A 15,575-nucleotide genomic window follows, 5' to 3' on the forward strand; every position below is an offset into this window, starting at 1 on the left:
ACAAAATAAATAACATTCTAAAAATAAAATACAATTAATATACATTTCTAGAGATGGACCTGAAGACTGATATGAAGATCTCAGAAAAAACATGTTTTCCTGTTTTCAGCTTGGCAGGGAAAACACTGAAAGTCGCATTAACAGACAATCTAAAGTCACATATTGACTTCATGTTTATATAGACACAGGGGGAACATGCAAACTCTGCATGGTAACTCAACAGGCCTGCACATGAACCGGGGACCTTCTGAGGTGCCATTCAGAGAGCTAACCACTGCAGCACCGCACAGACACAACAAACAAACCAAATCTGAGGAACACTCACAGTTCTAATATATCATTTTTCTACTCCGAGTCACCTTGATGCAGAATTTGCTATAATGTCTTCATTACTTTTGTATTATGTCTTACTTTCCAGTTAAAATGGAAAATGACTGCCGTCTCAGCATAAATCTTCTGGTGCAAAATTCAGTGAAATTTCCAAAAAACTTCTCTTGAATTCTGTGTGTTTTATAAAATCACCCTGACAGCATGAGCTTTCACAGCTTTCAAGAAAACTAAAAAAATTCTTTGAAATGTTGCTTGTACTGGAGCCTCTCGTCAAATGAAAAAGCTTGTATTTAAAGTGTTGTAACTGAGCGCCCTGTTGAGTCGTCTGATAATTCAGAGTGTTTTTGCTCTGTTTCCTCCTCTTCATGTTGCAGAAACGCGACATTCAGAGGATTTACAGCCACGTCTTCAGGCTGCGCTGCGGTTAGTCGAGTGTGAAAACACTGGAGTATCTGACACCTTCCTGCAGGTCTTTAACCTGAACATTAACCTTCCCGGACTGACTGACAGGCGCTGGCGTCTTATCTGCCACTCAAGAGCTTCTCACTCCCTTTTCTGGCAAACGTCCAGCGAGCCGAGTGTCGGAGGGAGATGTGGGGGGCGGGGGGGGGGCGCTCGGGGCCGCGTGACGACGTGAGGTGTCGCTCAGAAAGTGCTCAGCCACACACTTCTGACTTCCCGTGTTTAACGGCGGCGGCGGAAGTGCTCGCCGCCGGCCTACTTCTTCTTCACGGGTTTCCAGCAGCATCAGCAGACAGATGGCGGCCATAAACGGCGGGGCAGCGGGTCGCTGCTCCCAGCGCCTCAGGGGTCACGACCCCCGCCGAGGCCGGCCGCACGGCGCACGTGAACCCTGCAAGAGCTGAAGACGGATTCCACACGTCAGCCCGCCACCGCCCGGAGATATACGGCCATTTATTTCAAAGTCCCGCCTGTCGTCGTCTGATTTCAGCTGCTTCGGATTGTTTCTACTAAACTCTGAGTCAAGACGACGCCTCCGAATTCAAATACACAAAATTACTAAATTACAGTGCAGAAAAAAACTGAAAGTCCTTTATATTTAGGTTATTTATTGTGTTTGAAGCCTGCATGGTGATGAAGCACTGAGCTACAACATTTCTACATTTTCTAACATATTCAAAAATAATCTTAAAAACACAATCTTCTGCTGCATCGACTGAATTTAGCACTTTATCTTGACATATTTCACGCTACAGTGAATCCTCTGAGCACTGTTGTTTTGGAAACGTTTTAAAAATACTGACTCCAGACACCATCTTGTGGTTCATTGTGGTATTACAAGAACCTGCTAATAAATATTAGTTTATTTTTTATTACGTAAAACTGAAAAAGTGTCAGATTATCTTGTGATATAAATTATTATATCAGGATGTGCACAGGTGGCTCATGTGCTTATTCCAGTTGATACATCATAAGATTGAGTGCTTTATTTGAAAAGCAAACTTTTAAAAGCACTGACTTGCTACACCATCTTGTGTTACAATGTGGTATTAGAAGATTTCAATATTAAATAAGTATTTTTTGATAGTAAGGCAGAGGTTCAAAGATTTACTGTTAATTACTTCAAAATTTTCTCATCACACAGTCTTGTGGTACAAAATATATTATCAAACTTCCTTTTATTTTGAGAGCGGTAAATCAATAAATTAAAATTCACTGTTTTTTTATCTAGTCTGAGGACTACCAGCTCTTGTCAAGGTGTCCACACAACAATAATGTATTAAAAACCAGAAACCCAATCAATTTAATCGTTTAATATGCATTGAAGCCAGTAATGTGATAAATATTAAAATAAATTTACAACCATACTGAAAACTTGCTGCACATTAAGGGATTATGCAACTCGGTACAGCTATTTCTTTTATAACAAACTGCCAAAAAACAAGTTGTTTTGTACTTTTACTTCATCCGCTGCAGTGATTTGACCATTTAATCATCAGCTGAAAATTTTATAATAATTGTCTTGAATAATTTATCTGGATTAGTGAGTTATTCCATTACTGGTTTTATTACATTTAAAAGGCCACATGTGGGACCCACAAGACCAAGGCTTGTTCAAATCAGACTTTTAAAGAACATGTGCTCTATGTTTACGTCGTGCGGCCGTGGTGCAGTTGCGTGTGATATTAGTTGGATTCCACCTTTAATGATTGACGTCAGGTTGAAACGCCTCGCTGGGTCTAATGTCACATTGTTGAACAGGAGATCCTATCAAAGACAAAAATCCAGTGGCTGCAGTTTCAATTGTATCCTTACAACACACGGAAATGTGCCCACACACACACGCACACACACACACACACACGCACGCACACACTCACACTCCTGACTGCTGTGACCTCTGTGAGGTCCACTCATAAACAGCGCCGCTGGAGAGCGACCTGAGGCCAGTTAGCGCTCAACCAGAGGAAGGACACATGCAGCAAACATCACCTGGTTAATGAGTGTTAAAAAAAAAAGAAAAGAAGAAAGAGAAAAGAAAAGCAGGGAGATTTTTTAATCATGAAAAAAGAATCCACAGAGTGAGACTGATGAAATAGTTTGAATTGTTGTGTCAGGCAGATATAAAAAGACTACTGGGATTATCACCAGGAAAGGGCGGATTTCATAGTTATCCTGTCTCACGCACACACACACACACACACACACACACTCACGCACGCACTAGAGACAGTTTGTCAGTCACGACGTGCACAGGAACATCTAGATCTTGACATTTATTGCACGTGACCTCGTCCAGTGTTTTACTGCAGTGGTTATGACAGTAGGATCGATTAAACCACTTATGTTTGACACATTTCCTTCTTCCTCATTCAAGTGTGACCGAGCCAAATAGAAACTGGAACACAACTCATTCTTCTGGAATTTTCAGTTGAAGCTTCATCAGTGACACAGTGGCAAGTTTCTTGTGCAGAATCTTTGTGTTTCAGTTGATGAGAGGCTGTTGTCTGGAAACCACGTTGAGCAGAGTGATGACGTCCTCTGACGTTAAAAGAATCAGATCACATTTAGTCAATAAGTCACGTCTAATGTCACCATAGTTCAATATGTTCAGACCTCACAAACTGCGATATCATCTGAGTTTCCTCACATCCTTTAAAACTTAATCAAGATTTATTAAGAATGATCTCAAGAGTCAGCCGCACCTCTGCTCAGAAAGTTTAAACTTCTACACATTCCATCTGTTATTGCTTCATAAATGTCTATATTTTTGTATAAATTTATGAATAATAACCAAAGACATATTTCACAGCTTGTTCCTCTCATCGTCAAACTTTCACTCCAACCCAACCAGAAACCAACAACTTTCAGTTTCCACTTCTTTCCACCTTCAAGCATCGACTTTAGTGAGGATTTCAGAAACACTCTGGAATCACTGATGGAAATATTTTGCACATAAGTTTAACGTGTAAGTTTAATATGAAGCTCATGACGTCAAAGACATGAGTTAAAGGTGGTTTTTTTTTTTTCAATTTAGAGCAAATAAAAAGACTTAATTCCAACTTTACTCTTCATGTACAACCATCATCTGAACACTCAGTCATAAAGTTCTTTAAGTCTTGTTTACTTGTTAAGCTAATAATGAAGATCTTTTATGTGTGGGTCGTTCATACAGTCATCTTAATTTCACTAATCACACATGTAAGAATAATTAGTTCTGATAACTTCCAAGAAATGTGATCCAAATAGTGGGCTGTCTTTTCATTTTGATCAAAAACAAAAACTCTGATAACTTAACATGGAATTCTATCTTCACATGTATCAGAAGCATTGATCAGTTAGCATTGATCTGCACGTCACAGGATCTAATCATTCTAAATAAGTCAATAATAATGGACACTGTTACTTTATTGTAATTCCATTGTCACAATGTGTTTCAAAGAGTTGGTCTCCATGACATGTAATGAAACATCAATATCAGACACACAAGTTAAAGGATAATCAATATAGTGACAGTAAATGTGCAGGAAGTTATAATGTTGGTGTAATATTGTATATTGTTATACAAGGAAGAGTCTTTATAAATCCAGTGAGAAGAGTATCTCATCAAAGAAAATTTAACAGGATTTCTGGGATATCCTTCAGGATTCTTTAGTATTTAAATAAATCTTCTTTTGAAGGTTTGATATGGTGGATTCTTAAGTTGTACCTTTAAACTAGTAAAGTAAAACCGTATCTGTGGTGTGCAACTCATCTGCAGCTGATTGCAGAGGAACATAGGAGGTGCTGCACTGCCACTCTCTGGTGGAATTTGGTTTCCAAGACCTTATAATGTAAAAACACACACTGATACTGCATGTTTAAAATGATTTCACTCATAAAGCAGGTAATTTCCTTCCCATGGACACTTTGACAGAAACAAGATGACGCATTTGGATTTGTAAGAGTTGCTGTGCAGTTTTTGCATTGGCTCACCTGAGATCAGATCATGTTCTTTCTGGCCTCCGATTGATCTGGAATCTCTATTCTCCTGGATTCTCCAGCAGAAGAACTTACCAGTCCTGAGATGCTGCTTTAACCCCATGACTGCTGGAAATGACCTGAATCATGACTTCAGTGACTGTTGTTGTTTTCGACTGAAAGAAATACAAATAAATTGTTGGCACATCCATTTTACTTCCAACAAAGTGATACAACATCGAGTGTACTTTAACAGACATCAAGAGGGTATTTTAGTTTCATTTAAGTTCATTTCAGTTAAGTGTAACATTATGTTAACTTATGGAGAATGAAAATGAATGTATATGAAACAGTGGACTGTTAACATGCACATATAATTCCACTTTTTTGTTTGTTTGTTTGTTTGTTTGTTTTTTGTTGTTTTTTCCTAACTCCCACACACACATGGAATTTATTCCAAAGTACTACTTGGGTTAAGTTATTGAAAACACATTAAAAATATTATATATTCTAAATACAAACTATAATCAGAGCATGGAAAAACCATATATCATGCATTAAAAATGACCCTTTAAAGACATACCTACAAAGACTGAAACTTATTCAAGCTACAACTAAATTAGGCTGAAGCTAAATTATTCCCCGTCATTAACAATTACAGACAACATGAAGTTTTTTTTTTCTTAAGGGAAATAAAATGTGGATGCTCCTGTTGGTGTGACTTTAAAACGCTGTTTCCGTCTATAAAAGCTGTCTCACCGGAGGTTTCAAATGTCCAACGCAATTGTATATTCTTTCTTTTGGTTTCATATTTTGAACGACCCCGGAACCTTCCAGCAGTGGGGTTGTATTTCTGTGACGGACCGGTTCGTCGCTGCCTTCGGTCCCCCTTGAGAGAGCGGAAAGATGTCGTTTTCTGCATTTCAATTTACTGACGCTAAAGACAAATTTACGGTATGAAAATCTTTTTTTATCCCTTTATCTGAACCTCACATGTTGATATGGAGTAATTTTAATCTCGGTGGTTTTCAGCACGTCGGTCGGTGGAAGTTATAGCTCGTATTGAATTTGAATGCATGACGTTCAACGAGTGATGCTAAGCTAACAAGCTAACACAACCGTTTCTTTTATTTATTTTCCTCTTTCTCTCTTCTCTCCTTTAGGCTTCCGCCCGACATGCCCTCTCCGCTAAATCCAGCAGACCACTCATCGATGCTTTTAACCAGATCCCGGGAAAGTAAGTCAGCTCCGTGTTGCGTGTAGTATTGTGTAGTGACGGTGTAGTGAAGGTGTAGTGACCTGTGGTGTTTTCCTTTGTGTGTCACAGTGAGCAGGAGAAGAAAACCACTCTGGATCAGGCTCTGAGGGGATTCCTCGGTGATCAGATCGTAAGAAATCACTGTTTTTCTCCACTGTGTGGTTTGAATTAGCCTGACTGTCAGATTGACATGAACTGTGTGCAGGTGGAGCAGAAGGCCAGCTGTGGGGACTACCTGTCTCTCATCTACCTGAGCATAGATGCAGTTACGGACGGTATGCATCCCCATAGAGACACTGGCGACTTTGCCCTCTGTCTTTAGTTATTAGATATAGTGTGTTTCCTGTTAGACCTCACAGCCTCCAGCATGAAGCTGAACTCTCTGAACCGTTGCAGGTATCTGCTCTGCCACCGTCCCCTTCGTCCTGCTGGGAGACGTCCTGGACTGCCTCCCTCTGGACCAGTGTGACAGAATCTTCTCTTTCGTAGAGGAAAACGTTGCCACCTGGAAATCTGTACGTTACCTGTAGTTGTCGGTGAATGCATGTCTACGTTTTGAACAGTTTTATCACTGCAAACTGTTTTGTTGTTGTTCCAGAGCTCGTTTTACACCGCGGGGAAGAACTATCTGCTGAGGATGTGTAACGGTAAAGACTTTTCCTGGTTCTCATGGTGCAGGAGACTGTTCAGTTGCAGTTTGTGATCCAGATTGCTGTCTGCAGATCTCCTGAGGAGACTTTCCAAATCTCAGAACACCGTCTTCTGTGGGAGGATCCAGCTTTTCCTGGCACGCCTCTTCCCTCTGTCTGAAAAATCAGGTGTGTTTTTATCTTCTGTGTGGTTGTTTTGAGTATGACGGAGCATTTCTCTGCAGGTTTGGTTCATTTGTGGCTTTTACTTTTTTTTTTGTCCAGGACTCAACCTCCAGAGCCAGTTTAACCTGGACAACATAACAGTGTTCAACAAAAGTGAACAGGACAGCACTCTGGGACAGAAGGTAAAACACACACATGAGAGCAATTTTTAATCCCCGATTTGCAAGCTTGACATGAGTCTACTGTTCCCAGCACACTGAAGAGAAGGAGGATGGGATGGAGGTGGAGGAAGGAGAGATGGGGGAGGACGACGCTCCTGCAACGTGGTGGGTTCAGTGTACTGTAAATGTAAAGCAAGTGAGAAAACAGATTAATCTGTCTGATCTGACCTGTTTTCAGCTCCATCCCCATCGACTACAACCTCTACAGAAAGTTCTGGACCCTGCAGGACTACTTCAGGAACCCGGTGCAGTGCTACGATAAGTTCTCCTGGATGACGTTCCTCAAGGTGAGTTCTCTCCAGACACCAAGACGGGGGGCGTCGGGGCTCGGCTGACCCTCTTCTCTCCCCTCCCCCCTCCTGCAGTACTCTGATGAGACCCTGGCCGTCTTCAAGAGCTTCAAGCTGGACGACATGCAGGCCTCCAAGAGGAAGCTGGAGGAGCTGCGAGCGTCCAGCGGAGAACACGTTTACTTTGCAAAGTTCCTCACAAGCGAAAAGGTTCAAACCTCATCTGTTTGTTTATACACTGTTCACAAAATGTTTGGGATGTTTGGCTTTGTGCTGGAGCAGTTTTCTGTATGATCAGTCCAGCTTGTGTTCTGACCCGTCTATCTGTCCTCTCTCTCTCTCTCCCTGCAGCTCATGGACCTGCAGCTCAGCGACAGTAACTTCAGGCGGCACATCCTGCTGCAGTACCTCATCCTCTTCCAGTACCTGAAGGGCCAGGTCAAGTTCAAAAGGTGAGCCTGCGACAGAAAGGGAGGGGAGGGAACCTCATCGCCACTGCTGTGACGTGAGATCTCACTCTGCCTCCCGTTGCAGCTCCAGCAGCATCCTGAACGACGACCAGACGGCCTGGATCGAAGAGACCACCAAGCTGGTGTATCAGGTCCGAATGAAAACATCTGCTGCTAAGTCTCTAACTCGCTTCACACTTTCTGGTTCTCGTTTGTGCTGAGATTCTTTGATTTTGAAGCAGTTCAGAATGTGTTTTAAAAACATGGCGGTGAAGCTTTCCTCTTCTCTCACAGCTGCTGAGAGAAACTCCGCCTGATGGAGACAAGTTTGCCACCATGGTGGAGGTGAGAATTAGTTGGAGTTTTCTCTACGTTTTTCTGAACGTTTCATGGAGCTGAAACTTGAAACGTGCCACTCTGCTCCTCTAACTCCTGAACCGTTGTGGTTGGCAGCACATCCTCACCACAGAGGAAAACTGGAACTCCTGGAAGAACGAGGGCTGTCCGAGCTTCGTCAAAGAAAGGTAGAGGCGGGTTCTCCTCCTCGCTTTTCCCAGCAGCGTTTGAGAACTTAACGTGTTTAATTCTTTTAATTCTTCTTCCTCCTCGACAGAACGGTGGACGACAAACCGAAAAGACCCTCCAGGAAAAGACAAGCTCCAGAAGACTTCCTGGGAAAAGGGCCCGACCGCAAGATCTTCATGGGAAAGTAGGTGGAAGAAAAGTCACTTTAAATGACCTTTATGTTTTTCTTCATCTTTTTCCTGATCATCCAAACAAAGTTGATCGTTTCCTCTTCCGTCAGTGACGAGTTGACTCGACTGTGGAACCTGAACCAGGACAACATGGAGGCCTGCAAGTCGGACAGCCGGTCAGTGGAGTCCAGAGTCCCGTCCAGGTCAGGACGGTTTCAGAGAAGCCAGCCGCCACACCTCAGATTCTCTCGCTCTTCCAGGGAGTTCATGCCAGCGTTGGACGAGTTCTTCGCCGAGGCCATCGAGCAGGCCGACCCCGCCAACATGGTGGAGGACGAGTACAAGTAAGGAAACACGACACACACACGCCACCGTGTCTCGGCCGACGCTCTTCTCCCAACCTGCGAGTGTGACAACCGTCCCGAACGTTGGCAGGGTGGTGCGGAACCCCAACTACGGCTGGCGGGCGCTGAGGCTGCTGTCCAGGAGGAGTCCGCACTTCTTCCAGCCCACCAACCAGAAGTTCAAGAGCCTGGCCGACTACCTGGACACCATGGTCAGCAAGCTGGCCAAAGAGCTGCCGGTGAGGAAATCAGCCGCCGCCGCCGACTCAGCAAGAGCTGCACTACAGAAAACACTACAGCGTGACGTGTGTGTGTGTGTGTGTGTGTGTGTAGAAGGACATCCCGTCTGAGGAGATCAAGACCGGGGAGGAAGACGACGACGATAACGGAGACAATCTGCTCAAAGAGAGCAACGACAGTGAGTCAGACGCCTCAGTCAGATTGAACTTTTCAGATTTGTCCTCGATTGACCTCTGACTCTGTCCCCGCCCCTCCCCCGCCAGGCCCGAGCATCCAGAGCAAGCCGGTCACCAACCAGCAGATGGACGAGGTGGCGTCCAGGCTGGGCGCGCAGTGGAAGGCGCTGGCGGCGCACCTGGAGGTGAAGGCGGCGGAGGTGCGCGAGATCGAGACGGACAGCGAGGACCCGGACATGCAGGCCAAGCTGCTGCTGGTGGCCTGGCAGGACCGCGAGGCCTCGCAGGCCACCGTGGAGAGCCTGGTCGGCGCGCTCAACGCCGCCGGGTTCTCGCACATCGCCGACGGCCTCAGCGAGGCGTAACGACCAACCCGCCCCCCCCGCCCCAGTTTACAGACCAAAACCATGAAGACTGTTTTTGTAGGTTAGATTTCACTTTTTCACTGTAGAAGCTCCAATAAATGTTTGTTTGGATACAAAATGAAGAACGAGGACTTTTCTTTTCTCGTCTCAGTTGAAGCTCAAGTCTTTATTTGACACGTCCGTCTCCCCTTCCACCCCTCCCCCGAAGAAAGAACACCAGGTGAAGGAACCTGAGAGTGACGGCAGCAGACACTCCCCCCCCCCCTCCCCTCTGCAACTCATTACACGGTTCGGGAGAAACGGCGGCTTAATGGTGATGATATGAGCACCTCAAAAGGATCTGAAAAATATACAATGTGTAGAAAGCTCTCTCCCGAGGGTCCGGTCCAGAGACGACCCCCCCACACCCCCCCAGGACTTAACACCGTTTACAAAAAGAAAAAAAAAAAATTAACAAATCTTAAAGACATGGGTTATATTGCACGTGTTTGCAGACAGTGCTTGGAAATGGCCGTTTGTACATGTGTGTCGGATGTTGTCGCCCCGCCCCTCCCCCCGCCCGGAGTTACTGGTCCTCTTGGAGGATCTCCAGCCGCCGGGGGCCGTACAGCAGGACGTACGCTATGTGCCAGTCTCCTCCTCCGGACAGCCGCAGGATGTCCTCCGGGGACACCAGGCTCACCTTGTCGTCGTCGAACTTCACCCACTCGTCTGGAAGGGGAGGAGGGGGAGGGATTTAACCTCAGCAGCAACGCAGAGGGCTTAAACGCCGGAGTGTACTGTGCCTGACCTTCTTTCCTCTTCACCCATCCCACGTAGTGTCCGGACGAGCTGGAGCGGCCCTGGTGTGTGAGCACCGCCTGCAGCTCGTAGTAGCCGCTGTTGTTGGAGCCCAGATCTGAGGAGAGAGGCGAGAGTCGTGATGCTGCGGCGTCTCACGGCCAAAAGAAAGAGCTCCTGCTGCTGCTGCGCAGTAAACTGGAAAATACAGTAACTGTAGATTTCATCAATTCAAACAAAAACTAAAATACTTGTGAAAATGAAAATAGTTCATTTCTCACCTCACATGCGCCATCCTTATACTCTATTATTTAACTGTTTTATAGTAATATTCAGATTATTTTTAAATGATGTATTGAATCTCCATTACAGGAGAGAAGTATTAAAATGTGTATTTAAATGAAACGATACCAGCTTTTTCAGGAAAAATAACCAACACTGAGAAAAAGAACAGAAGTGGAGGAGTGCAGGTCTTTCTTTGGATGCTGGAGATCGTACCATCTGGGAATGAGAAAGGCTCGTAGTTCACTTCTTTTGCTGCGTCTGGCTTCTTCACCAACTGAAACAGAAAATCAAAAAGATGCTCAGAGAGGAAGCTGGATGTAAGAAATTCAATCCTGTGTGACGAAGCGGCGGGGTCTGCGGGAACCTTCTGCTGCTGCTTCTCCAGCTTCTTGTCCTCCATCTCTTTGAACTTGGACCTGACGGGGAGCATCTTCTCCTGCAGCTCGGCCGTGCACAGCTCGTACACGTCCAGCATGAGCGGGAACTTCACATCCTGTCCAGGAGGGGAACAAGAAGGACAAGTGAGCGGAGCAGAGAAGGCGCTGGGTTTCACTGAATCCGGTCTGAGTCGGCACCTTGAGGACTTTGGCGTTGACAGACTCCTTCTCCTTGTAGAAGAAGCGCACCATCTGAACGGTCAGGTAGGCGGGGAGCCGGCTCAGCTTCGACTGGGAGGAGGAGGAGAAGCCTCAGTCGGGTGAAACGTTTAAAAGGACACCAAGAGGAAGAGGAGGAGGAGGAGGAGGACTCACAGATTTGATGTAGAGAGCGTTCCTCTCCAGCGTCGGAGACATCTTTGTGATTTCTTCCTGCAGTCTCTGCAGAGGAAGACGCCGTCAGGCCGCTAACTCGCTCATTTCATTCTGGATTTCTGCTAGAGAGTGGGTACGTACCAGCCTCAGGCCTGTCGCCAGGTATTTCACCTCCTGGCTGATGAAGCAGCTGAGCTGCAGCTGGCTCTCCTTGCCTTTGATTGGCTCCTCTTCCTCAGACTCCGAGCATTTCATGCTGGGCACGGCGAGTTAAAGGAAATGACAGATCTGATGCATCAGCATACAAAGAAACCAGACTATAGGCTTCTTTTTTTTATCCATTTGGCTGGTGATGCAATGTATATATGGAAATATAGACGTATATACCACCTGGAACCACTAGATGTCACTGTACCAGAGAGCAGCTAAGAAACCACTGCTTTAAATCCACACAATCAATGATTCACACACATTCTGCACATCACAAACCACACAAACACAAACAAGTCAAACATCAGTGGACCGACTGTTATCCTGCACTGTGAGAAGAGCAGCTCTTCCGTTGCACATTATTCAACGACAATAAAAGCTTTCAATTCATAATTCCATTTCCAGAGCTACAGGTTGTGCAGCAGCTGCAGTTCTATCTGAACTTAACTCAGGTGCAACTTACAGTCCCATAAATATGGTAAACTAATCCAGCTTCTCTTTCAGATTAAAACTTCAGTCGTTACAAAAAGCTAAATGTGAGACGACGTCCTCGCAAAGGATACGAAGTCTCAAATTCTACGCCGAAATACTGATCGATGAAGTTCTTCTTGGAGGCGGCGGCACCGGTCTCTGAGCCGGTCTGCAGGGAGGAGGAAATAATAAAATGAATAAAAACACGTCTCGTTTGCTGGCTTCAGGTTTTACAGACAAACGCTCCCAGAGGAGAAAGGAGCGTTACCTCCATGGCCGCCTCCGGCTCTAAAGGCTCCAGCTTCTGCTGCAGAACTCTCATCATCTGCAGCCAGCACTCGTTGGCATCCTGAGGGAGAGAAACGGGTTGAACTGCTGCTCCCCGTGATGAAGAGGAGGAGGAGGAGGAGGATGAAGCTGTCTGACCTGCTGCAGGTACTGGCCCTGCTCCCCTTTCTCGGCGAACTGTGGGAAGGCCATGTGGAGGAACTGCAGCAGGATGATGGGAGGCAGGCTGGACGACGTCTTGTCCATCGTCTCGTATAAATCCCTCAGAGCTGATTGGCGGAGATTCCAGCTGATTATTGAACTCTCCTGGTTTACTACCGACAGCAGCGAGACGAGTCGACTGTTTCTTACCTGCTGTGATGTACTGGGACGGAGCGTTGGCTCCTGAGGAGCGCAGAGCACCCGAATACCTGCAGAGGGAGACACGGGGTCAGAGGTCAGACCAGGGGACTGAACCAGGCGCCCATCCTCTGGCCCGAACCGACCTCTTGAGAGCCGTCTTCAGCTCAGGTACGGAGCGTAGACACTGCACGGTGGCATTCATGTAGCACGTGTTCCCCAAGTTCGTCAAACCGCACGGCAGCTCCATCTGAGGGGGCAGGAAGGGGTTAACATGGAGCTAACACTAACGTTCTCCTATGACAGCCATTCAATCATTCAGTTTGAATCTATTCATGTTCCTTAATGTCACTCAGTCAAATCTTTCTGCAGTCTTTAAAAAGAGCTTCAACAGTGTGAGGTTTCTCACCGCCGAGGCCAGCTGCTCCTCCGTCATGTCCTCCACAAACATGGGCCGCACGGCGGGCTCCTCGGGCAGCGCCTCGGCCGAGCCCATCATCAGCAGGGTCATTCCCTGAGAGGAAGAGGAGGAGCACAGGTCAGGTTCTGGATCGGCGCTCACTGACCGGACGCTGCTGCTCACTGTCTGATCCATACTCACGTTCTTCAGTTTGATGTTCCCCCACTCGTCGTCCTGTAAAGACAACAAACACTCATCAGGTTCCAAAACTGGAGAAGAAGAAGAGACTGAGGCCCGTTCACACCGCCGTAGTAAACAGTTCTTCGTCACATGCTCAGCAGATGGACAATAAGAACAATGTTCCCTCCAGAGTCTCATGACTCGCAGTCCAGATTCTCCTGGACCTGGTCGTTTCACAGCCGACAGTCACCGTAACAATCCGGGTTTTCGTTTGTCCATATGAATGTTACTGTTTCTTCCTGTTTATAGTCTGTTATTCTATGTGAGTGTAGTTTCATTACACAAACAACCAACAGCAAAAACCTGAGACCTCATGAAAACTACGTTGTTTTCAGAGTTTCTGCTGTTTCCATTTAGACAAACATCGTGTTCAGAACATTGCTGTGTAAACGCAAAACTCTAAAACAAATGCAAAAAGACCTGTTTTCACCTAGAACATTATCGCGTAAACAAGGCCTTATATCTTGTTTACATGTCAAAACTTTGTGTTGAAAGTGCTGTTAAAGCGGTGCAACAAGCATAAATATATTATTCTGAGCTTATATGTGTGTTTATCACTCTTCTACATGAATGAACCCATAAGGAGACACTCTGAACAGGTCCGGGGAATCACTAGGCAGACACACACATTTGTCTCATGAACATGAGCTTGACCCGTGGTACCTGGAGAGATCCAACACACACGTATGTAAAGGAGGACATGTGTTTACCTTGAGAGTGCCTCCCTTCACCATGACCTTCTGTCTGTCCGGCTGGACTCCTGTCAGGGCGAACAGCTGAGCCTTGAACACCATGGGGGGCTCCTCGGTGTTCAGCTCCACTGCATCAAACTTCTCTTTGCCCCATTTCACATTGACTGGAGGAGACAGAGCAGTGTGAGACCCTCGTGTCCAGCTCTGTCCACCCCGGGACACCCATGCCCCCCCACCCCCTGAACTCCTGCTTCCAGTGTGGATGACACAGCATCTCGTTAGCAACAGGAGAGAAGAAGCTCAGCAACTACAGGCTGACACATCAAAACTGCCTCTTATGGGAAGGTGGACAGATGGTGTGTCCTTTCTGTGAATGTCCTGTAAGACCACTGCAGAGCTCACATGTTCCAGATGTTTACATTTAGTAGAAACACATGAAAACATGCGATCTGGCTAGTTGTGTTAGCAATGCTACCTGAGGTGGAAAGCGAAAGCTCGGGCATTTAAATGCACCTTTATTAAGGCTACTTAGGCAGATACGGACCCGACACGCAGAATATATGGTAGGATTAATAATCTTTACAGATCTTACTGAAACATCACTAACTCATGACACTGCTAATGTAGCTCCCAACTAGCTGCTGTTAGCATAGCCGGTGACCACCACTTCCTGTAAACATCTAAGATAAACAGCGACACTTTTACTGCACACACATCAAAGTCCATTTTATAATATTACATTTTTTTCTGCCTTTAAAAAGCTGCTACATCAGCCCAAATTTAAGAAACAATCTCACTTCCACTGAGCTGGAGCTAACAGCATGTCACGCTAGTGCAGCTAAGCTAACAAGCTAAAATAATGTTTCCCACAGCCTTCACTGTTCTGCTGCAGGAGCGTGGCTCCGGTGTGTTATCGGCGGACTCTACCTGTAAACACCGGCATGTTTGGAGACCGTTTGGCTTCTCAGCTCCGTGTTTCGTCCAGTTTTCAGAGTTAGCTTCCTTCGTTAGCTTCAAGCTAAACTTCATTCAAACAGAATGACGCTGCAACAACACGAGCTCTGACATCCAGCAGCCGGCCTGCAGCCGTAGACACACACACATAGAACCGTAGACACACACGCATAGAACCGTAGACACACACACATAGAACCGTAGACACACACACATAGAACCGTAGACACACACACACACATAGAACCGTAGACACACACACACATAGAACCGTAGACACACACACATAGAACCGTAGACACACACACATAGAACCGTAGACATACACGCGCAGCACCAAGTTCATAGACACACAGAACCAGATATACAAGCATAGAACAAGACATATGTACATAGAGGTAAACATACACACGTAGAACCACACAAACGGACACAGAATCGTGGATGTACATACATAGAGCAGGTGACAATAGGAGCCACACACACACACACACACACACACACACACACACACACAGAGAGAGAGAGAGAGAGAGAAAGAGAGAGAGAGAGAGAGAGA

At 45.9% G+C, this 15,575-nt stretch overlaps 2 protein-coding genes and 1 long non-coding RNA gene across 3 annotated transcripts; 1 reads left to right on the forward strand and 2 right to left on the reverse strand.

Annotated features, from left to right (window-relative positions):
- Positions 1-2,835: 2,835 nt before the first annotated feature.
- Positions 2,836-5,553, reverse strand: LOC115405927 (uncharacterized). Its single transcript, XR_003933478.1, has 3 exons — positions 5,512-5,553; positions 4,768-4,928; positions 2,836-3,333 (listed from the first exon to the last, which is right to left on the reverse strand). It is a non-coding gene; the product is annotated as an uncharacterized LOC115405927 (long non-coding RNA).
- A 60-nt stretch (positions 5,554-5,613) lies between these two features.
- LOC115404995 (THO complex subunit 1-like) lies at positions 5,614-9,708 on the forward strand. The gene is made up of 21 exons (XM_030114375.1): positions 5,614-5,706; positions 5,916-5,989; positions 6,080-6,140; positions 6,216-6,285; positions 6,407-6,525; positions 6,609-6,657; positions 6,733-6,828; positions 6,925-7,007; positions 7,078-7,151; positions 7,225-7,333; positions 7,412-7,546; positions 7,688-7,788; positions 7,871-7,937; positions 8,080-8,130; positions 8,239-8,309; positions 8,399-8,494; positions 8,591-8,656; positions 8,741-8,824; positions 8,916-9,063; positions 9,158-9,242; positions 9,328-9,708. Exons 1-21 carry the CDS (start codon positions 5,659-5,661, stop codon positions 9,603-9,605), a joined length of 1,965 nt encoding a protein of 654 aa, XP_029970235.1. The 5' UTR covers positions 5,614-5,658; the 3' UTR covers positions 9,606-9,708.
- Positions 9,709-9,868: 160 nt separating this feature from the next.
- LOC115404996 (ubiquitin carboxyl-terminal hydrolase 14-like) lies at positions 9,869-15,159 on the reverse strand. The gene is made up of 16 exons (XM_030114376.1): positions 14,990-15,159; positions 14,081-14,226; positions 13,332-13,364; positions 13,140-13,244; positions 12,877-12,980; positions 12,743-12,801; positions 12,530-12,660; positions 12,372-12,452; positions 12,196-12,272; positions 11,564-11,678; positions 11,423-11,488; positions 11,246-11,338; positions 11,035-11,163; positions 10,884-10,944; positions 10,396-10,503; positions 9,869-10,316 (listed from the first exon to the last, which is right to left on the reverse strand). Exons 1-16 carry the CDS (start codon positions 15,003-15,005, stop codon positions 10,171-10,173), a joined length of 1,470 nt encoding a protein of 489 aa, XP_029970236.1. The 5' UTR covers positions 15,006-15,159; the 3' UTR covers positions 9,869-10,170.
- Positions 15,160-15,575: the final 416 nt, after the last annotated feature.

This window comes from Salarias fasciatus, chromosome 18, assembly GCF_902148845.1.
Source record: "Salarias fasciatus chromosome 18, fSalaFa1.1, whole genome shotgun sequence".
NCBI lineage: Eukaryota > Metazoa > Chordata > Actinopteri > Blenniiformes > Blenniidae > Salarias > Salarias fasciatus.